Here is a 23,590-nt window from a genome sequence, read left to right on the forward strand (position 1 = left end):
ACTCTTACATCTTAATTTAGTCCATTTCTATTAATTTATATTTACCACGAGGCTCGTGGTCTACCATCAAAGTTCTGGTGCGTCTGTCTCTGGCGGTGGCTACATGGCGTCACCCTGACTCTGCCTTCTTTCTCCCAGCATTCAGTTTAGTTTTTCCCCACCTAGCTCTACTCTGCCCTATCAGACCAAGCCAGTTTCTTTATTCATTAACCAGTAAAAGCAACACATATATAGAAGGCCTTCCTACATCACAGGTCATCATTGTTTAATATGTAATTTGTTCCCAGATTAAATAGTAGACTGTTGGGGTTCTTTATAAGTCTGTGTAATACCCGGTTTGCAGAGATATTCCATCAGAGCACTGCCCAGGCAGGTTGGTGCTGTGGTTGAGAATGCCCAGTACAGACACAAGTCCTTCAGAAGGCTTAGTGTACCTCATTCCTGAATTCTCCTCTGTAACCAATATACCCAGAAAGAAATGTAGCAATCTCTCTTCCTCACACCTGCTCTTTGTTTTAGAGCCATTTTTGTCAATATCATCGTGAGCTGCCACATGCATGCTGGGATCAAACCTGGTTCTCGAGAAGACCAGCCAGTCCTCTTAACTGCTGTGCCATCTCTTCAGCCCCTGATCCTAAATGCTTACATTAAGATCCTTCTAGATCTCTGGACAAGGTCCCTCGTTAAAATACCAGCCTTGGTTCATCCACGTACTTAGCCACTTTCTTTGCTCTTTGTCTTCTTTCTACTGTGTATGGGGAACTAGGTATGATTCCAAGACTCGGCTTTGAGGAGGGTCTGGGCCTGGAGGCCCCTGGGCTCCAGGGAAGCAGAACACTTCCCTGTCAAGGGTTCAAGCTGCCCAGTTTAGTGACTTCTTCTACAGAGATGAAGCTGCACACACACAAACACTATAAAAGCTGGGGTGTCAGGAAAGACTCAGTCTCTGCTTTTCCCACCTGTGCCATCCCACATCTCTTCCAGCCACCAGTTAACCCTGTCTATGTTTCTAAGGAGAAGCTTACTGTTAGTAGATTCCTCCTTAGGAAGTCTGACCCTTGCCTGGTCCTGGGTGAAGTTTGAGCCAGACTTTCCCCTTCTTCCACTCAAGTGTGGGAATGCTGCTATTCTTAGGACGATGCTTAAATTTTGTGTGATTTCTTATACGTAGATCTGTGCCCATTTGTTCATCTAACACATATTTATTGAGCGCCTACTATGTGTCAAAGTGGTTCCTGTCATGGAGATTATATCTTACAGAAGTGAGATCAGGTGCTACATGTTGTATTAAGTGTGTGATCAGGTTTGTCAGGAGCCAATTTCCTCCTAAAATCATTACAGGAACCATCACCCTGGGGAGTCTGCAGAGAACCCCACACCCATAATTGTGTTAGGAATCCTTCTATTGACAGAGCCTACCCCACACCCAAATTGGCTGTTTATGGAGAGTTATCTGTTAGCGGAACCCATCCCACATTCCAAACTATCTAAAGATTTAGGTGTGTCAACTCATGACTTCTTGGCCTATGGTGACCTGACCGAAGATAACCTCCTGCCTACATGACCAACGAGGACCATGTGACCAACGTGAACCACGCGGCAAGAGCCCAGGCCCCTGTGCCCACCCCCAACTCCTTACCCTATATAAAGCTGTACCCCATCTCTAATAAACGGAGGCTTTGACAAGAAACCCTGCTTAGCCTTCTTCCTGTCTCCTAGCTCATATCTTACAGGTAGTGCCTCTCCGGGACCCTGGAATAACTGAACTGCTAGGTGGGTTACTAACCCTAGACTAAGTAACCCACCAAGGCAATCAACACAGGTTGAAGAAAAATTTAAAAAAAGGGGGGGTTGTTGAGAGGAGCAGGCCGCTTCCCTGCCGCCCCAGCTCCCAGCTGCCAGCTAGCTGTATACCCAAAATAATTACACGGAAACTGTATTCTTTTAAACACTGCTTGGCCCATTATATCTAGCCTCTTCTAGGCTAACTCTCGCACCCGGACTAGACCATTTCTAATAATCTATGTAGCCCATGAGGTGGCTTACCAGGGAAGATCTTAACCTGCATCTGTCTGGAGTGGGAGAATCATGGCAACTCCTGATTCAGCTTCTTTCTCCCAGCATTCTGTTCTGTTTTCTCCGCCTACCTAAGGGTTGGCCTATCAAATGGGCCTAGGCAGTTTCTTTATTAATAAGAAATCACTCCCACAGGGGGTAGCTGAAAAGAGGCTAGGCAGTAATGATGATTGGTGTTATAGGAGCAAAGGCAACATCTAAACCGTGGAGCGGCTGAAGAGCCAAGAAGTTTCAGGTAGAAGGAGGAGTGAGGGTGGAAGTCCAGAGTTTCAGGTGAGGGCTGTGTATGAGGTTCATGAGGAGGCCAGAGTGAGGCAGAGTATAGATGAGTCAGAGAAACAATGGAGGGGGGATAGGGGTGGGAGAGGAAGGGAGGGAGAGAGGGAAGGGAGAAGAGATTCTAAGGGCCAGAAGTGTGTGTGTGGGGGGGACTTGATCAAAACAGTATTGTCTAGGTGTGACAAGACCATTGACCATTGTACCCAACAACTAACGGTGGCTGTGGTTCCCCATACAAGCACAGAGGGGGAGTTCACCAATTGGTTTCCATTTGAAATTATCCATGTGTCTATATCCGAGTGTGTGCAGGTGCCTGTGGAGGCCAGAAGAGGGCGATCAATTCCCGGAACTAAAGTTAACGCCTCCAGTAGCTGTTGCTCCAAACAAGCGCTCTAACTGCTGGGCCATCTCTCTCTCCGGGATCTCAAGTTCTATTTTAAAGGTTGAGCAACAAGAATGTTCTTCAGGAAAAAAGGTTATGGAGTATGAGAGCAAAAGGGATTAAAAACCAAGTTGTCCTGCAGTCCTAACACTGAGGGCTGGTGTTGGGGGTGTGGGGTGGGCAGGGCAGGCAGAGGCAGGAGGCTCCTGAGTTTGACAAAACCAGCTTGGATACAGGGAGTGGAGTCAATAAATAAACGAGCACTTAAAACCCACTATACGGTGGATTCTTAAGCAAGACAGCTTAGGAAGCAGGGACGTGTCCTGCTGAAGATGGGATGCTCTCGAGGCCGAGTGGGGCAGGTGCTTTCCTGGATCATGGGGATGTTCCAGGAGGTTGGAGGGTGTGGGAAATCATCCAGCAAAGTTGAAGGCACGTGCGATGGAGCATCAGGGTGTGCCCCGCCCTGCCACCCCAAGACTCGTGGGCTGCTGGGAAGGAAGGTGGGGGTGGGGCGGGGGGTGCAGGGGCATCCTGCGGGCAGGGCCGGTGGGGCTTGGTGCTCACAGCCCAGGGCATTCCCATCCGCGACAGGGATATGGAGTCCTGCAACGTGGAACTGATTTTTGACCACGTGGGACACTTTGGCAAGTAGGGAGGCAGAGAAGGATTTGGGGCCAGAGTGGGGGCGGCACGCGTTGGGGCCGCAGAGGTGTCTGTTTCTGTCGGTTGGGATGGGGTTCTACAGCTTCTCCATGCCCTCTTTGCCCAGCGCTTGCAGAGGTCTCGCCCACAGCCCATGGCCTGGCTTGTCCTCTTGGCTTCTGGCCACAGGAGGCGCTAGAGTCCGCTTGGACTTGGTGGGTGCAGGCAATAGCCGTGCCCTATGGGGAAGTTGGGACTTGGGGTGCTCTCTAGACCATCAGCTCGAAAATCATCATTGGGAGGAATGGTCACAGGTCTAGTAGAAACCCTGCCAGCCCAACCGGCTTCTCTTCCAGTGTTCAAGATGACTGTTTCTATCCCGAGCTCTCCCTCTGGGCCTGGTCTGTTCTCTGGCCTGGTTGCCACACAGATACCGGACATGTGCCAGGTACTCTGTAGGGAGCTTACACACAGTTCTTAATATGATGCTCACTGCAGAAGACATGTTAGAGTCTTTGAATGACTGGGAAATGGAGGCTGTAGGGTTAAAGGCTCACGGCGGAGTCACACACAGACGAAGGGATCAGCTCCCATGTGTGAACTATAATGGGCCTGAATGTTTCAGTGACTACTACTCATCTGTAAAATGGGGCTAATAATGTACTTTGGATACTTACAAATAACTCTAGAAATATATTTAATACAGTCAGAGATGGCACACACACATGTAGTTCCAGTTTGGGGCAGGTGACAGACAGAAATTGACAGAAAGATCCAGGCCAGCCTGAGCTACCTAGAAAGACACGGTTTTAAAAGGAACCGACAAAAAGAAAAGGTTAGCATGGGTTTCTATAGACACGTGGGACCCACAGCAGCCCTGTAAGACAGGAGGTATGATGTCTTATTTTCTCCTTGTGTTTAGGAGCTCGCTAAAGTAGGTGTGTAGTAGTCAGTGTTTGGTTAAGGTTCTAGTTTAGAAATCACTCAATGGCCAGGTGTGGTGGCTCATGACTGTAATCCCAGAGAGACGGATGCAGGAGACTGCTGAGTGTTTGAGGCCAGCCTGATCTCCACAGTGAGTTCTAGGCCAGCCTGGACTGCAGAGGGAGGGTCTCTCCCAAGTGGACTCTACCCCTGGATTACTCAGGGACCAGGCATGAGCAATGCTGCTGTCACCAGCAAACCCCACTCCCCAGCAGGGGTTTCCATCATCCTCAGTGTCAGACACTGCTCCCTGGGTGGGAGAAGAGGGTCAAAGCCTTTGTAGAAATGACTTTTAGTTGGCCACAGTGATACAGACAGGTAAAAGTCTTACAGTCTAGTAAGTTCTCAGTAAGTCCTGGCTTGCCCTAGTTCCCTAGTCTCTGTTATGGTGAGCAGGACTGACTCAGAAAGCAGCTTGTCCTTGGGGAAAGGTCAGATGCCTCTACCAGAATGTGAGGTCAGTGTGCCCATTAGATGCCACCCACCTCCTGTTTTATCCATTTGTTCTAGTTGGCCCTTTTTGTTGTTTTTAAATTAACTTTATTTTGTGTATGTGTGGTATGGATATGTATGTATCTTTGTGTGCCCATGTATGTGCAATCGGAGACCAGCGGTCAGCTGTTGGGAGTCTTCTTCAGTTGTCCTCCGGTGTGTTTGTGTCCATAGAGGCTGGGGGTAGGGTGGGTGTCATATCCCTTGGAACAAGAGTGAATAGCATTTGTGAGCTGCCTGCCTGTTGTGGGTGCTGGGAATTGAACCAGGGTCTTCTGGAAGAGTATCAAGTGCTCTTATCTGCTGAGCCGTCTCTCCAGCTCCTTCATCTTGCTTAAGACAAAGTCTCTCACAGGATCGGGAGATCACCGAGAGGCTGCCCATGGTCAGCAAAGCCTCAGTGTCTTCCCAATCACCATAGCAACATCCGTATTATACCTATTGGCTGCCTCACTTGACTTTTTAAGTGAGTGCTGGGGATCTCAACTTGGGTCCTTGGTGTAGGGTGTCCTTTTGTATATGTGTTGCTTTTATTGGCTAATGAATAAAGAAGCATCTTGGGCCTATGACAGGGCAGAGTAGAGCAAGGCAGGAATTCCAAGCAGAGATAGAGGAGAAAAGAAGGTAGAGTCATGGAGATGCCATGTAGCTGCCAAAGGAGACAGATGCCCTGGAATCTTACTGGTAAACCATGAGCCTCGTGGTAAAATATAAAATAATAGACATGGGTTAATTTAAGATGTAAGAGCTAGCTAGAAATATGCTTATGCTATTGGCCAAATAGTATTGCAGTCAATACAGTTTCTGTGTGGTTATTTTGGGTCTGGGTGGCTGGGAAACAAATGAACAGTCTTTGCCTACAGGTCCTTCAGCTTGTGTGGCGTGTTACTTTACCGATGGAACCATCTCTGATTCCACTAAATTTATGTTTAATGGTCACATAAAACAGGGCAGTACAAATCTTTCTAGGGCGGCATATCTTTATTATTTACAGAAAGAAGAGGAGGCTGTGTGTGACTGTTTAGTTTCCTACAGAAAACTAGGGAACACACTATGTGACAAGCCCCGATTTCCCCTCTTGACTCAGTGGGTGTTGCTAGGGAGAGTACCATGTAAATCTCTGTTGAGACAGATGTGGAGTATGTCTCAGGTGGAGCCACTCCAATAGGATGAGACTGGTTAGATACAAGCCCAAAGGTCTCAGGTAAACAGCACACATAGTTTTCTCTTATTGTTATGGTAAAAATACTGACCAAAACCAGCCTGGGGAGGAACAGCTTTATTGGGCTTAAATATCTTGCTTGGGTTATAGTCTACTGAGGTGAAGCCAAGAACTCAAGGCTGGAACTCTGAGGCAGGAGCTGATGCAGAGGCTATGGAGAGATGGCTTACTGGCTTGCTCCTCATGACTTGCCTGGTCTGCTTTCTTACACACCCCAGGACCACCAGTCCAGGGATGGCACTGCCCACAGTGAGGTAGGTCCTCCCAAATCAAGAAAACCCACCAAATAGATGTGCCTACAGGCAAATCCGTTGGAAGCATTTTCTCCATTGAGATTCCCTCTTTTCAAATGACTCTTGTGTCAAGTTGGCAAAAACAGTAACGGGGACACTGCTCACGGCTCTCTTTGAATTTCAAGCCCAGAGTCTGCATCTCCCAGGCAGTCAGTGCCTGCCGCTGTAACTTAACCATCCACTCACTGAGAAACAGTTAAGCTTTCAATGTTCTGTCGGGGAACAGCCACGACAAAAATACCGCTCTCCAGGGTAAAGGCTTGGGGATTAGAAATATAGTAAAGAACATGAAGATGTCAATGAAAATAATAAAACTGAGAAACATATATGATAGTATCAGGAGGGAACTCCAGTGAGTACTGAAAATTCATCCACGTTTAATTTCCAACTGCTTAAAATATCCCTGACCCTAGAAGGTAGGAGTAAGATAAAAGACTGCATTACTATGATACAAGGAAATGAACAGACAAGTTGAAAATCGAGGGCTACATTCATAGTTAAACATTCTGTTTCTAGAAAAAAACAAGTCTTGCTTACACCCTAGACCAAAACTGTAGGCAAACCACCGCCTGGGGTAGAATCCCAAGTTATCTTTATAAAGGGAACTGGAACTTAGTTGGATCCTTAAAGTCTTGTTTGAGGTAGGAACAATCTACTTCTCTATTCCTGGAGCACAAGGTCTTGCCACACCTTGAGAGAGCAGAACTCTCTGGTGTGTCTAGGTGGTACCTTTGTTTGAGGTAGAAGCATAATAACCTTGAAAAAACTAGAGGCAAGTCCGAACTCTGACCTTTGGTCAGTGTGGAAATAGGCTCACATTTTCGGGCCTCCACAACGTTCTGTGGTTAGAGGCAGAACGAACAAACTTAAATTTGGGGTCATGGATGTTGATCTCTGGTCTCAGTGAGAGCAGGCTTTATTACCTTCAAGGGTAAATGGTGACACCCAGTGCTTGAATCACAGGTTGAAAAGTAGAGATACGCTCAAGTTTTGAAAGACCCAGATAAATTCAGACCTCTCTAGCAGAAAGAGTAGAGCCAAAAAAAAAAAAAATCTAGCAGGGAGAGAAGAACCAAAACTCTAGGTTAGCCGGTTCAGTGACTCTGTTCCAGGAACTAGCTGACCATACAGTTAGATTATAATCTTGAGAATCATCTTGAGAAACAGGGAGTTACCCCCTTGTGATTATCACCGGTATTTTCGGACTTTTCCAATGATCACTGGTATTTTCGGAATTTTCCAATGACACCCTCCCTACCCCCTTTGGGTTATTGGGTTATTTCTTCCCTTAAATACCCCTTCTCCCAGCTACTTGGGGTCAAACTCCTCTACCCCTGCGTGGGAAATGAGTTTCGGTCCCAGTGCACTGGTTCCTGTCCTGTCAATAAACCTCGTGTGATTGCAGCAAGGATGGTCTCTTGTGAGTTGTGGGGGGGGGGTCGTGTTATCCCGAGACTTGAGTGAGAGTCTCCCCACTCCGGGGGTCTTTCAGTTTGGTTTAGAAAAATTAGTACATATGAAGTTTTTTAAAGTTAAATTGGCTTTCCAATCTTTTCCGTGACTTATTATGGACAAAGGTTGATTGGTCCATAAACTCGAGCTAGTTAGCAAGCTTGTGTGTTGGAATGACCTAATGAGATGCGAGTGTAAGTAGAATTTAGTGTATTACTTGAAATATATACATATGTAATACATATTTCACTTGTATGAGAGAGAAGCACCTACAATTATTTTTGTATTTACCCATCTATACGTGTATAAGTGTATTAAGGTTGACCAGATGGAGTCCCTTCATACTTACTTGTGTTCTTGCCCCATCCATAGGCCAGCTATAACAACCAGCCCTTTCTTTTCTTTACAGGTTCCAAATAATCCTGTATATGATATGTGCCTACCAGAACATCTCCTGTGGCATGCACTACCTGGCTTCTGTGTTCATGTCGAGTATCCCCGAGCATGCTTGCAGGCCCCCAGGCAAGATTCGGAGGGCTGTTTTTCATAACTTATCTGCTTGGAGTTTGGAGGACATACTGGCCCTGCGGTCCCCAGACCAGAAAGATCACATTACCGTGGAATTGCAGGATGGGCAGATCTGGGAGCTCACAAGATGTAGCAGGACCTGGAGGGAGAACAAGTCAGACTTGAACCACGAGTCCAGTGGCTATGGGCTCAACAGCTCTTGCTCTGATGGCTATGTGTATGACCACAGCAAATGGAGAAATTCTGTGGTGGAAAACTTGAACCTGGTCTGCAAATGGAAATGGTATGCATACATGATCCAGCCCTTGTTTATATTTGGCATGCTGCTGGGATCAATTATTTTTGGCTACCTTTCTGACAGGTAAAAATGAAATATTTAGCACTGTTGCACGGTGTAGGATTCAGTTTTCTGTCTGGGTTTCCTGGTGGGACAGAGCATCATGTCCAAAGCTCCAGGTCTTTTCAAACACCCTATCTAAAGTGCACCCTCCTGCTGGCCCTTCACTTAGGAGTGCAGAGTAGCACCGTGTTAAGATGACCCACTGAGCAGCCTGTCTGGGCATGGATGCTGCTTGTACTGCCGATCACCTGTGCTTGCTGGGAAATCTGACTCGCTCACCTGTTTCAGAATCCTAGTTTATAAGCTGAGCCCCCCGCCTCCCCGCCCCACTTATTCCCCCTGAAGCTTTCTTCAAATGAGAAATACAGAAGAAACTACTTGGGACATACAGCCACTTGATGGATAATGGCTATTTCTTTGTTTATTTTCCCCTTAAATAGACTTGATTTTAAAGAGAGCTAGCCTGGCCTTAGGTCCTAATATCCATAAATGTGAAAATCTGGCTGCCTGGTTTGTTGTAGTCTCTTTGTGCTGCCTTAGCAAGAATGCCACATACTGGTGATTTATAAACAGCAGGGATTCATTTCTCACTCTGGGGACTGGGATGTCTGAGATAAAAGTGTTAGCAACACGAGGACTGCTCTCTGCTTCCATCATGGAAGCATCGCTGAAGCCTCCAGAGATATAGTGTCCTCACAGAGAAGAAGGAACGTGAGGACTGGAGAATTGTCCCGTCAGTCTTGAGCCCTTTTATAAGGAGGACGGAGTCTTCATGACATGATCATTTCGAGCATTTTTGGGGATTGTATTTCACCATTAATTTTGGAGGGCATACCATCTTGCAAAACACAGAATAGTCATATTTTTAAGCATCCACACTAAAATAAATGTAGAACTCTAAAATAAAGCAAACTTCGTCTTGGAGCTACAGACCCTGCTGCATGCCTTATGTGCCTCTGCCAAAACAGAGATGGATATTTGGTCTTCGCAGCTGTGAGTTTACAAGCGTGATTTGGGCCCTGGGGACTTAGAGACAGCAGCTTAGATCAGCAACCCTTGGCTCTAGGGAATAGCAGCCTAAGACAGCTGTGAAATCCGTCTAAAGAGAAATGTCGGGGCTCTGTTGTGGCCAGGGCCATTCCTATTCCTGTGAACGCTCATAGGTGCTGAGTATTGCTGTTCTCATCTGGCAGATGGGTGTACAAATTATCTTCTCGGCATTTTCTGTTGAAATGTGCTCAGCGCTCGAGGCTGAAACAAAACATATTTCAAGCAGATGCAGTCTGTGCACCGAGTAAATGTGCTGAAATTCCTTTGCTCCATATAATGGATGCCTAAAATCCCGCATCAGAGAACGGAAGATGTGAACTCAAAGCAAATCGAGTTCTTTCCTTTCTGTCTGGTAGATACAAGGAAGGTTTGGAGGGCAGAAGAAACAGGTGGATACGGAAACGACCAGATACAGAAGCAGGGCCAGCAGAGTTTACTTTCTAGAGATGTGGGTGGTGCCATGGTGTGAGGCGAGAGAGATCAGCTGGAATCAGCGACGTAAGCAACGGAGGGTTGAGGGAAAGCAGGGGAAGTGGACAGGGAAAGACGAAGGCATTTCTGGGAGGCATTTTTTTTGTTTTTTTTTAAATATTTATTTATTTATTATGTATATAATATTCTGTCTGCTTGTATGCCTGCAGGCCAGAAGAGGGCACCAGACCTTATTACAGATGGTTGTGAGCCACCATGTGGTTGCTGGGAATTGAACTCAGGACCTTTGGAAGAACAGGCAATGCTCTTAACCTCTGAGCCATCTCTCTAGCCCCTGGGAGGCATTTTGAAACTGAAATGATATAGTGATGAATATGCAGGGAACAGGGGAGGCTGGTGTGTATGTGTGTGCATGTGTGCGTTCCGTGTGTGTGTGTGTGTGTGTGTGTGTGTGTGTGTGTGTGTTAAGGTTTAGAAGCCTGGGTAGCAGGTGATGTTGCCAGAAAATACCCAGAGAGAGAGAGAGAGAAGGGCATGTCTGGATGCTTTCAACAGCGTGCACTGTCTCTGGATTATGGAAAGGATACTGTAGAGTGGGGAGGGTAACTAAGGCTGGAAGATATGAAGATAGGTAGCAGTCAGTGGTGTGGTCCCTCTGTTACTGATGACGAAGTAAATGCAAGGTGGCTGAAGATGCCTTGGGTTCGAGAGAAGGTTATCATTCAGGGTGATGAGATTCAAACTGGAAGGAAGGGGCTAGAAGAGAAGGGAAAGAAGAACCAGGTAGACGGGGCTAGGAGGAGGTGGGAGGTGCTGACTGTGCAGGCAGGTGGGCGGGACAGGAAGCTGAGGGCTGTCCTTTTTGATGGTCTGTGGTCATTCAGAGGTGGCTGTGCCCCTGCAGAGAGTGAAGACATCTGCGTGGTGGAAGGGCTTCCCAGCAGCAGCAAACAATTCTTTTCAGTGGCGTTCAGGTCTCAGACGGCACTGGGAAGCACCCCACCCATGACTCCGGCCAGTTGTTCCTACTGATGTGTGTGGACATCAAGGAGCCCGAGGAAAGCTGTGCAGACAAGCTTTCTGCACAAGCTACAGTCAACTGAAAGGAGGGAACCTCAGCTGAGAAAATGCCTCCGTAAGATCTGGCTGTAGGACATTTTCTTAGTGATTGATAGGGGAAGGCCCAGCTTACTGTGGTGGTACCACCCCTGGGCTGGCGGTTCTGGGTTCTATAAAATGCAGGCTGAGCAAGCCACAGGGAGCAAGCCAGTAAGCAGCACTCCTCCATGGCCTCTGCATCAGCTCGTGCCTCCAGGATCCTGCACTGCTTGAGTTCTTGTGTAATGATGTACTGTGCTGTGGAGGTGTGAGCTGGATAAACCCTTTCCTCCTCAACTTGTTTTTTGGTCATGGTGTTTCATTATAACAATAGACACTCTGACTAAGACAAATTGGCACCAAGATTGTGGAATATTACTGTAACAGACCTGACCACATTTTTGGTCCGATTGCAGAAGGACTTTGGAACTTTAGGATAGAAAAGTCATTGAGTGTTCAATGTTTGACGAACTGTTCTGTGGGACCTTGGAAGATAAGAATGTTGAAGGCAGTGCAGAGGATGGAGTTTTGGCTTGTGACGTTTCAGAGGAAAGTTCAAAGACTCTACTGGGGCCTTTTGTTGTTTTGAATTAGGATTCCATGGTTCTGATTAGCTGTGGCTAAAAAGCCAGCTGTGATTAACAACCAGAACCACTAAGGTGAAACCTTTGCTTTGCTGGGATGCTCGCTGCTGGTCAGCTGGAGCTGAGGAATTAACAGAGGTTAAGAAGAGACCAGCATCTTTGAGGTAAAATCTGTGAGGTGTTTCCTGAGAGTCAGCACACAGAAGCTGTGTTCAGACGCGGCCAAGGTTGTACCTTGTGCTGGCAGCCAAACTTGGTAGTGTTAGGTGGTGCTGGTTTTGAAGGCACGAAGGGGTCCTGGAGAACAACTGAGGCTCAGCAGGGGGAGAGACCAGGAGAGGCCACTGGTGAAGGTGCAGCCTCGGTGGCAGCTGAAGGCCCAGGACTGAAGGGGTCATGCACAGAAGATGAGGCTTGGCACCGTGAAGAGAGCCTATGAGAGGCTATTTGGTGAGCCTGCAGCCCAGTTGCTACAGAAGACCCAGCATCATGGGATGGCCACCAGGAAGAGCACCAGGAGCAGAGTCAGCTGGAGCCTGGAAGGCAGGCAGTGTGTGCTGCAGAGGGTGGAGCTGGAGAAATGACTCAGGCTCCCTGGAGGAGGCCAGAACCCCCATCATTGGACATTTGAGTTTCTCTTGGAGTTTGCGGTTGCTTTGATTTGATTATGACTGTCTTCTGGCTCTTCCCTCTTGAAACACTTACTTTTGATTTTACAGGAGCTCACAGCTGAGCGACTTTGAATTTTAAAAGGCTTTGGATTTTAAAGAGACTGAATTTTTTGGAATATTTTATATTGTGCTATACATACTAATATGAGATCTTGGGGACAGACAAGAAAGGAAAGGTTGTGGCTTAACAGTGATGAGTTTGTGTGTCAAGTTGGCAAGGGGTCAATTGTCCTGGCTAGTTGTATTTCAGCTTGACACAAGCTACGGTTATCTAAAGGGAAGGAACCTCAGTTGAGAAAATGCCTTCATAATACCGATCCGACTGTAGGACATTTTCTTAATGGTGACTGATGGGGGAGGGCCCAGCCCATTGTGGGTAGTGCCATCTCTGGGAAAGCCATGAGGAGCAAGTCAGTTAGTAGCACCCCTCCATGGCCACTGCATCAGCTCCTGTTTCCAGGTTCTAGTCATGCTGGAGTTCCTGCCCTGACTTCCGGTGAGGTGAGAGTAGGAGCTGTATAAACCCTTTCCTCCCAACTTGCTTTTAGTTATGGTGTTACATCAAAAGCAATAGAACCCTTAACTAAGACAAAGGCTATGGCCATGCCAGTTTCCTGTTTGTTTGCACTTCATTGGCTGTCTCAAGTAAACCTACTGGCTGGAATATGTAATCCATATTTATATCCATTTTCTTAAAATGATTTGCCAAGATCACACATAGGCAAAAGTCTATTTTCAAACCATATATCTGCCAAGGATTTTGTATCCAAAATATAGATAATTCTTTTCTTGGGTAGTGGGTTTGAAACATAGACCTGGCTGTCTTGGAATACATTATGTAGACCAGGCTGGCTTCAAACTCACAGAGATCCACATGCCTCTGTCTTCTGAGTACTGGGATTAGAGATATGTGCCACCACACTTGGAAAATATATATATAACTCTTAAAATTCAACATAAAAAATTAATTTAAAGCCATGCGAGGACTCCGATTGATGTTTCTCTAAGAATAAGTGCAGATGGCCAATTGACTCTTGAGAAGGTTCTCGACATTAGAAAAATGTAACTTGAGGCCATGGTGAGATATTGGTTCATACTCACTGGTGTGACTACAGGCATCGGTGAGGGTGTGAAGAACTGTGACTCTTGCTGCCGGCAGGGCAGGAAAACCAGGGCAGTCATCTTGGAAAACAGTTTGGCAGTGCTACAAAAAAGTCAGATGGAGTGGTAAAAACAAAGTCCTCTCCAAATCTTGGTCTCAAATGCTCAGGACAGCATTGAAAGAGTTAAGGGTGCGCTCCCTGAGGGGTAAGGAAATATTACTGAGCTGTGAAAAAGGAGTGAAGTGCTGAGTCGTGCCGAGAAAAGGAGTGAGGAACTGACTCATGCTGTGACAGGTGAATCAGGAGACCATGACACCGAGTAAAAGAGAACAGACAAAGGCCACATATTGTTTACTCCATTTATATGAAATTTCCCAAAACAACAAATGAGAGAAAATGGATTGGTGGTTTCCAAAGGCTTGGAAGACAGGGAATGGGGTTGGTGTCTCCTGGGCACACAGGGAATGGAAAGTGGGTTCCTCGGGTCACGTCTCCGGGGGAGATGATGTATAGGTCTCAGAATAAAACAGAAACTGTGGTTGTCCAACTTTGCAAATCTACTAAAAGCCCCATGTTTACCTGGGAAGGCTTTATTTTAAGGTATTTGAATCATGTGGAAATGTCAGGTTTTTTCTTTTTCACCCCCAAAAATCCCTCTCCCAGTTATAATACCACTCAGGAGTAGAAGCTAGCAAGATGTCAGCTTTGTTTGGAAAGATTTATTTATTTTAATTTTCTCTCTATGAGTGTTTCACCTGCATGAGTCTATGCACAGCATGCATTTGTGGTGCTACAGAGCCCAGAAGAGGGTGTCCGGTGTCCTGGGACTGGAGTTACCGACAGCTGTGAACCACCATGCAGGTCCTGGGAGGTGAATCCAGGTCCCCCACAAGAGCAGCCAGGGCTCTTAACCACGGAGCCATCCCTCAGGCCCCAGGGACCAGGTTTTAAGGGGGTTAGCTGCTGCAGCCTTGATTGGCGGAATCAGCTAACAGAGAAAACACACAGGGTCGAGGGCTGGGAAGGAGAGAAATTTCCCTTGGTCCTACGTGCAAGGCCCAGAGTAGTTCCATGTGCATCTCAGCAGCTTAGCTGGAGGCCTCCCCACCGAAAGGCCGGTCTTAAGATGCGTGCTGACTCAAGATTTGTTCAAAACAAACGGCGAACAGAAATGAAACGCAAGATGTCAATGCTCGTCTTTCAGGGACAACTCAGACTGTGACAGCCACGCCGGCACTCCCGCTGTGCTCTCGTTTTTACAGATTCGGAAGACGGACAGTTCTGTGGAGCACAAGCATCGCTGTGTTCTTTTTTGGAACAGCGTCCATCTTTATATTAGATTATTTCAGCTTCATGGCGGTACGCTTTCTCCTTACCATGGTGAGTTGTGCTTATTGAACACTAAACTTAAAGCCTTTAGGTTTATTTTTCTGTTAAGAATCTACTGAAGGAGATCATTGGCCGACCAATCTTCATCCACTGCGGAAGACTTTCTGTGGCTATTAATACCTTCTGTTTAGAATGGCACTCATGAAAAATGTTGCTCCTTATTCAGAATCTGTTTTTGATTCTGCTTGGCACATGGCCCGTGTTAAGAAAGCAATATTTAATTCCTAAGTGAGTGTCTTGGTCTAGTTGGAACCTGTGTGCACACACCAGACAGGTGAAGGGTACTCAAAGTCATTCATGTAATGACCTCAGAATGAGGAGGAGACAGGAAGTCTGTGCTGGTTATGGAGAACAGGGGAGAGCTGTACGTAGGTGTGGATTTGATTGCTTTGCCCTTCTGAGCACAGGTTAGTCCCTCAGAGGCACAGTTTATAGTCTATAAACATTAGATGATTAAACCCGTCTCATTGGATTGCCGATGGACTCGGTGGGATGGAGTGTGAGTATCCACAGAGAAGGAAGCTGACACGGGGCAGGTGGCTGCATGGTACTGTCCTCGGAAGTATGTCAGCTAGTGGAGATACTTCTCCACGCTGGCTGAAATTCTAGACAGGTTTCCTGGAGCAGCAGCACTGATTTTTCTAAAAGATTTTATTTTTAAAGTTATATATTATGTGAGCATGAGTGCACATTGTTTTTTGGTCTCGAGACAGGGTTCTGTGTGACAGCCCTGGCTTTCCCGGAACTCATTTTGTAGACCGGGCTGGCCTTGAACTCAGAGATCCTCCTGCCTCTGCTTCCCGAGTGCTGGGATTAAAGGCATGTGCCACCATTGCCTGACCGAGCGCACAATTCTTTTATGTCAAATAAGTAAAATTTGCACATGAAAGCACACAAACTGTAAATGTCTCGGGTCAGTGAGGCAACTCAGCTCATACTGTGGGTCTAGCCAACCTCCTATGGCTGGTGGAATTTTCAACCCTTTAGGAGACTCTGCTGCCACCATTTTCCTAGCCCAACATAGCCCCTAACTGTGTTCTAGCACTGATCCTCATACCCATAAGTCTGTGTGTCTCTCACCCCATCAAAGAAGCCTCTCCCTGCAGCAGACACAGACCACCACAGACACACCCCTCCTGGTCACAATGTAGAAAACAACCGACCACGGAGTGCCTAGCAATACCTGATATACCTACAACACCATCAGGGAATGTCACCAAAGAGGGGCGGAAAGCCTGGAAGAGCCAGAGGACAGGGAAGTCGGCTTTGAGATAGTCTTCTCTACCCAACGGGGAGGTGTACCCACGAAACCTAGACAGCCTGGTCACCTAAACAGTCTTGCACAATGTCAGCATCAGTTGACACTGCACTGTGGATGGAAATAGCCCAGGCACCCATCCCTAGATGAATGGATGCAGGAAATGAATGGCTACTGAGGGGCAGGGGATGGGGGGGGGGACGACTGTGCTCTTTAAGGATGAGCCTCCCTGGGCCTTAAGCACATATGGATACCAGCAACATCAAATTAACTCAGCAGATTGTGTGTGTGTGTGTGTGCACGTGCGCGTGTGTGCATGTGTCCAAGCATGCGTGTGTGTGTCTGTAAAACAATAATTGAAGACAAGATCATGAATTTGAGAGGGGGCATGGGAAGGGCTGGAGGGGGAGAGGAACACATATATGGAACCTATGTATGAAATTCTCACACTAGAGGATGAGGAGGGACCTTTGGGAAAATCAGTGCTGCTCTAGGAGAATTTGGCAATAAATCAATATCTGTTCTAGTTTCATCTTTATTGCTGTGAAGAAATGCCTCCTGCCCCAAAGCAGCTTTAAGGAAGAAAGGATTTATTTAGCTTACGATTTCAGATTAGAGCCCATCATTGTGGGGAAATCAAGGCAGGGACTTGAAGTAGCTTGTGGCATCCGTAGTCAAAGGTAGAGACTTAATGTGTGTATGGACTGGAGAGATGGTCCGAGCAGTGACTGCCCTTCAGAGGACTTAGATTCAATTCCCAGCACCCACAAGTCAGCTCACAACTGTCTAACTATAGTTCTAGGGAATCTGACACAATCTTTTGGCCTCCTTGGGCAGCCGGCATGCACTTTGGCTCACAGACATACAGGCAGGCAGAACACCCATGTACATAAAACAGCAGCAGTAACGAGAGCGATACTTACATGTCTTAGTTTTCCTGCTCCTCTTCGACCGAGTCCAGTCCACGAGCTGGGGGAGTGATGCTGCCCACTTTTAGGCTGGGTCTTCCGATGTCGATGAATGTAATCGAGATAACCTGCCAGGCATGTCTGCAGGCCAGCCTACTCCAGAGAATCCCTCACTGAGACCCTCTTCCCATGTGATGGTAGGTTGTGTCCATTGGACAATTAAAACTGACAGCAAGCCATGCACACTTGCGTTCATTTCCCTCCACTCCTGGCTGGAGGAGACGTGGCTAGCTGTTTGAAGTTCCTGCACCTTGATTGTCCTGTCAAAACAGACCGGAACCTTGAATTGTAAGCGAAATGAAGTCTTTTCTACCCCTAAAAACCCAAACCCAGACCAAACCAAAATCCTAGCAATTCCATTAATTTTACTTTTTGTTGGTACAGTCCAACACGAAATAACTATAAGAAAAATTCATCTCTGCAACCTAACTAATAATTTGTTTTGTATTGTTTCTGCTATAGAGGCTTACTCTGCAGGCCTAGCTGCCTCTCTCTGCTTCCCCATGAAAGACATGCGACTCCATGACCATCTAGAACTGATCATTTGATTCGATCTTTGTTCATCCCAAGAACACGGAGAACACTGCTTTTCTAATCTGAGTTTTGTTAAATTAAAGTTAGGCATATTTTAGCCAGGGGTGGTAGTGCAGGCTATACTCTCATCACCAGGCAGGAAGACCACAAGTTGGAGGCTAACCTGGGCTACGTAGTGATAAACAAAACAACGGCAAAACAACATTATTTTCAAAATAAAAAAAATAGCAAGTTTCTATTGAGGTAAGTTATATCTAAGTACGGTTGTCCTTTACAAGATCAAAACTCGTTGGCCATTAAACAGGGATTCATTCCTAAGCACGACATTTTGTCTTTGCGATGCAGGCTACTAGACACTATCTCCAGTGGCACAAGATAACTTTTGTTCTTTTGTAGCTCTCCTTGTTTCACTTGTGCAGTATCCTCCAAGTTAATTCGTCTTTAATATAAACCAGGTTTAATTTGCATTTAAGACTGCCCAGCGGTTCTCTGTATATCCACAGATGTGTGTATTCATCTGAGGATAGACATCCAGATTGCTTCTGTATTTCAGCCACTGTGAATTTGTCGTTGGTGACATGGGTGCTTGAACACTTCTCTAGGATCTTGCTTCCCTTTCATTTATTGTAGGGAGTTATATACTAAGGAGTGGGATTATGGGATCTTGTAATATTTTTAATTTTTTTTTAAGGAATTGCCGTACTGCCTTCCACAGAGGCCATTTTACATTCCTATCAACGGCGCACAATGATTCCAATTTTTCTACATCCCTTGCATTTCTTTCTTGTTTTTTTAGTAGGTATCTCTGAAAAATATTTATTTTTATTTTATGTGTATAGATGTTTTGTATGTCTGTGTACCACATGTGTACAATGCCCTCAGAGGCCAGAAGAGAGCATTAGATCCCCTCAAACTGGATGCTTGCGAGCTGCCATGTGGATAGAGGGAGTCAAACCCCAGTCCTCTGAGAGAGAAGCCAGTGCTCTCAACCACAGAGCCATTTCTCCAGCCCCTGGGCCGGGTGTCACCACAGGTGTGGCCTGCATCTATTTAACAGTGATGTCAAATATGTGCTTTTGGCCACCTAGATAGCTTTTGTGAAATGCCCACTCAAAAGTCGTTTGTCTGTTTTTGAACTGAATTGGTCTTCTGAGTACTCTGTTTTGCTGTAGGAGTTCTCTGTAAAATCTTTTACCAGACACATGTATTTCTCTCTAATTCTGTAGTAGGTCTTTTTACTCTGTTGGCAGTATTGGTAGTATTTTTTTTTGAAGTCCAGAAGTCTTGACTTTGATCAAGTCCAATTTGCTCACTGTTGTTGCCTATCAAAATAAAGCTTTAACCGAGTCTACTTTCCCTCCCACGAGTCCCCATAAAATCTTGTCCCTATTTTAAGATTAGCGTATAACAACGGCATACTGATACATTGGTACGTGCTCTCAGAAGAAACTGAGAAATAAGTCTGTCTTATACTGGAACTCTTATTAAACAATGTGGCATTTAATACGTTTATCATAAATAGCCTTTTAAGTTTGCTAATGAGGTAGCGAGGGACGCGCATAGAGAAGAAAGGTATTTCTTTCTAAAATGAGTTTGCGAAGAACTCAGACCTCTTAGTATTGTAACTATACCCTAATTACTGTCTCCTTGCCTCTCAGGCTTTCAGTGGCTATTTTGGGGTGGCCTTTGTCTATGTGATGGAGTTTGTCGGCAAGAAGTCTCGCACATGGGCATCCGTGCATCTGAACACCTTCTTTGCTATTGGCGTAATGCTGGTGGCTTTGGTAAGCTCCTTGGTCAACGCCTGGTGGCTTTATCAGATCATCCTGTGCACAGTGACTGCCCCTTTCATCCTGTGTTGCTGGATGCTCCCAGAGACCCCTCTTTGGCTGATCTCAGAGGGAAGATACAAAGAAGCTCAAGGGGTCATCAATGCCATGGCTGTGTGGAATAAATCCCGCCCCTGTGACCTGGCAGAACTTTTATCACTGGACATGAGTAGTTCCTGTGATGAAAGCTGTCCAGCCTTCCGGAAACTCAGCCTGGCAGATCTGTTCCATGACTGGGATGTCGCAAAAAGGACGCTCATTGTTTGGCTGGTTTGGTTCACAGCAAATTTGGGATACTACATATTTTTCATGGAGGCTACTTGGAAAAAGGAAGATCAGCACCTGTACCTCTTCGTCGTGGGTGAGTGGGAAACAGATGTTCCTGACGGCCACGCAAGTCACGTTTCTGCCGTGTTTTGATTATCTTCCGAAGCCCCGGTGTTGAAAGAACAACACCGGTGGCCGCATTAGTGTGATATCTTCCAGTGTCATTATACTTTAGGATGAGAGTTATATTTGTCTGGAAAAAAGGATGAGTAACAAGGGCTAAGTTCCTCTTTTTTTTTTTAATTCCTCGTTTTCCTTTCTGACTTGCTTTCTTCATCCCTAACTTGTAGTTCTTTCCAGAGAAAAAGTCGAGAATGTTTGGCTTGAACAGACTCAGCCCTCTTTCTTTGCATCTCAACCTACATGCACACAAATGCTCCATGGCTTGGCTTGAAGACATCTTTTACTACCCACTGTCCTGGGTCAGTTGCCTTTCTTTTGGTATCGTATGCCTTGAGGCCATCCGTATGCCCTTAATTTGTAAAAAGAGCTCCATTACAAGCAACTATTACTATTGTCCTGTCTATTTTAGTAAAAGCTAGAATGATTTAGATAGGGCAGATTGTAGCTCCAAGGATAGCCAAATGTTAGCTAAATGGACAGGGTGGGAAGACATAGACAGACGTTAGAAATTTGTGTTTCTCCATCTGGTCTGCACTGGTTGTTTCTGTGTGGGCTGCATTTTATATTATCCTCAGAAAAATATTGCTTTTACATTTTTATACGTAGACATCGTACTTTCCCATCCAAGTACCCTGATGACATGTCTATTTTGTTTATTATCATTCAGCAAGAATTATGAGAAAAATTATTTTAAGAAGCACATGTTTTGGGGCAATGTAAGAAAAGCCCACCAAGCTGGGTGGTGGTGGTGGCGGTGCACGCCTTTAATCCCAGCACCCAGGAGGCAGAGGCAGGCGGATCTCTGTGAGTTTGAGGCCAGCCTGGTCTACAAGAGCTAGTTCCACGACAGGCTCCAAAACTACAGAGAAACCTTGTCTTGGAAAAACAAAACAAAAAAACAAAAAAAGAAAGAAAGAAAAAGAAAAGCCCACCCCATTGTGTCCATCGGTTTGAGAAATGATGTAGCTTTTCTGGAATGGCAGCAAATTGCAGCAGAGGCAGGGGGAGTGCAGTGTCCATGGAGGGGTTAGGAAGCTTCGTGGTACAGCCGTATCCAAGAGTTTCATGCTTTGGATCTAAGAGGCAAGCTTTGGTCCTATAAGGTAAGGGATTTTTGCATGAATGGATCTATATGTTTATGGACTCAGGTTTTTTTTTTTCCATTCTAGTCAAGTAAAGAGAGATCAGAGACAAAGACCCTGCTGCAAGGAGATTATTAATTTTATTTTTTATTTTTTTAACTTTTTTTTTTATTGAGAAAAGGAGAAAAAAAAACCAAATTTCCTCCTCCTCCCAGCCTCCCATTTCCCTCCCCCTCCTCCCACCCTTCTCCCCCTCCTCCCACCCTTCTCCCCCTCCCCCCACTCCTCCCCCCCCTCCCTCTCCAGCCCAAAGAGCAGTCAGGGTTCCCTGCCCTGTGGTAAGTCCTAGGTCCTCCCCCCTCCGTCCATTTCTAGGAAGGTGAACATCCAAACTGGCTAGGCTCCCACAAAGCCAGCACATTACGTAGGTTCAAAACCCCGTGCCATTGTCCTTGGGTTCTCATCAGCCCTCATTGTTCGCCATGCTCAGAGAGTCCAGTTTTATCCCATGTCTTTTCAGTCACAGTCCAGCTGTCCTTGGTGAGCTCCCAATAGTTCAGCTCCACTGTCTCAGTGGGTGGGTGCTCCCCTCGTGGTCCCGACTTCTTTGCTCATGTTCTCCCTCCTTCTGTTCCTCATTGGGACCTTGTGAGCTCAGTCCAGTGCTCCAATGTGGGTCTCTGTCTCTGTCTCCATCCATCACCAGATGAAGGTTCTATGATGATATGCAAGATATTCGTCAGTATTGCTATAGGATAGGGTCATTTCAGGTTCCCTATCCTCAGCTGCCCAAGGAACTAACTGGGGACCTTGGCTTGGGCGTCTGGGAGCCACTCTAGTTTCAAGTCTCTTGCCAACCCTAAGGTGGCTCCCTTAACTAAGAATTGCGCTTCCGTGCTCCCCTATCCAACCTTCCTGTATCCCAATCCTCCTTTTTCCCCAAGTTCCCCCCATTCTCCCCTTCTCCCTTTTCTCTCCCCATCTCCCCTTACCCCCATCCCACCCCACCCCCAAGCTCTCAAATTTCTCCCCGGCAATTTTGTCTACTTCCCATAGCCAAGAGGACAACTATATGCTTTTCCTTTGGTTCACCTTCTTACTTAGCTTCTTTGGGATCACCAATTGTAGCCTCTGTGACCCTTGTTTATGGCTAGAAACCAATTATGAGTGAGTACATCCCATATTCATCTTTTTGGGTCTGGGTTCCTTAGCAATCAGGGAAATGCAAATCAAAACAACTTTGAGATATCATCTTACACCTGTCAGAATGGCTAAAATAAAAAACTCCAATGATAGCTTTTGCTGGAGAGGCTGTGGAGGAAGGGGAACCCTCATCCATTGCTGGTGGGAATGCAATCTTGTGCAACCACTTTGGAAATCGGTGTTTCGGTTTCTCAGGAAATTCGGGATCAACTTACCCCTGGACCCAGCAATACCACTCCTGGGAATATACCCAAGAGATGCCCTATCATATGACAAGAGCATTTGTTCAACTATGTTCATAGCAGTATTATTTGTAATAGCCAGAACCTGGAAACAACCTAGATGCCCTTCAATGGAAGAATGGATGAAGAAAGTGTGGAATATCTACACATTAGAGTACTATGCTGCGGTAAAAAACAATGACTTCTCGAATTTTGCATGCAAATGGATGGAAATAGAAAACACTATCCTGAGTGAGATTATTAGATTTTAAACGGCTTTATCTTAGGTTTAAAATCTAATAAATGGGGATTCAGGTTATAGCTCAGTTGGTGGCGTCCTTACCTCTCATACTTGGAGTCCCTGGGTTCCGTGCCCAACCTCACATCAGTAAGGGTCTGGTAGTTTGCACCTGTAATTTCATCACTCGGTGGGTGAAGGCAGGGGATCAAGGTCATCCTTGTCCTTGGCTAAACAGTGAGTTTGAGGCTAACCTGGAGATGCGTGAGACCCTGTCTTAAAAAATGTTTATATGTAACATATATATTATATATATATGAAGTAGTTGCTATTAATGTATTCAGTTCTTACTTTAGTTAGTAGCTTACTGCTTTAATTTTGCCAAAAATTTAAATCACATTTTGATGGAGGAAGGTCATTGGCTAATAAAGGCACTGCCCTGGCCCATTTTATTGGTTAGAGGATAGGTGGGAGGAGAAAACAGGACAGAACACTGGGAGGAAGAGGAAGTGAGGTCAGAGTCTCGACAGCTTTCCTCTCAGGAGCAGACGCCTGAGAGAGACGCCATGCCCCGCTCCCGGCATGAAGCTCCGACCCAGTATGGACTAGGCTAGAATCTTCCCAGTAAGACCGGTTCTCACAGATTATTAGAGATGGGTTGATCGGGATGTGAGAATTAGCCTGTAAGTGCTAGAGCTAAAGGGCCAACCAGTGCTTAAAAGAATACAGTGTCTGTGTAATTATTTTGGGGCATAAGCTAGCCGGGGAAGGCGGCTGGGGTGTTGGG

At 46.1% G+C, this 23,590-nt stretch overlaps 1 protein-coding gene across 1 annotated transcript in view; it reads left to right on the plus strand.

Annotated features, from left to right (window-relative positions):
- Positions 1 to 3,335: 3,335 nt before the first annotated feature.
- Slc22a16 (solute carrier family 22 member 16) overlaps positions 3,336 to 23,590 on the plus strand; it is a 45,362-nt gene continuing 25,107 nt past the window's right edge. The window contains exons 1-4 of the mRNA XM_041653603.1: positions 3,336 to 3,388; positions 8,235 to 8,714; positions 14,894 to 15,011; positions 19,439 to 19,970. Of these exons, the coding sequence (XP_041509537.1) occupies positions 3,336 to 3,388; positions 8,235 to 8,714; positions 14,894 to 15,011; positions 19,439 to 19,970 (1,183 nt within the window). The remainder of the gene's footprint in view (positions 3,389 to 8,234; positions 8,715 to 14,893; positions 15,012 to 19,438; positions 19,971 to 23,590) is intronic.

The sequence above is a fragment of the Microtus oregoni genome, unplaced genomic scaffold (genome assembly GCF_018167655.1).
Source record: "Microtus oregoni isolate MIOR12 unplaced genomic scaffold, Mior012 000006F_ref0000085, whole genome shotgun sequence".
NCBI lineage: Eukaryota > Metazoa > Chordata > Mammalia > Rodentia > Cricetidae > Microtus > Microtus oregoni.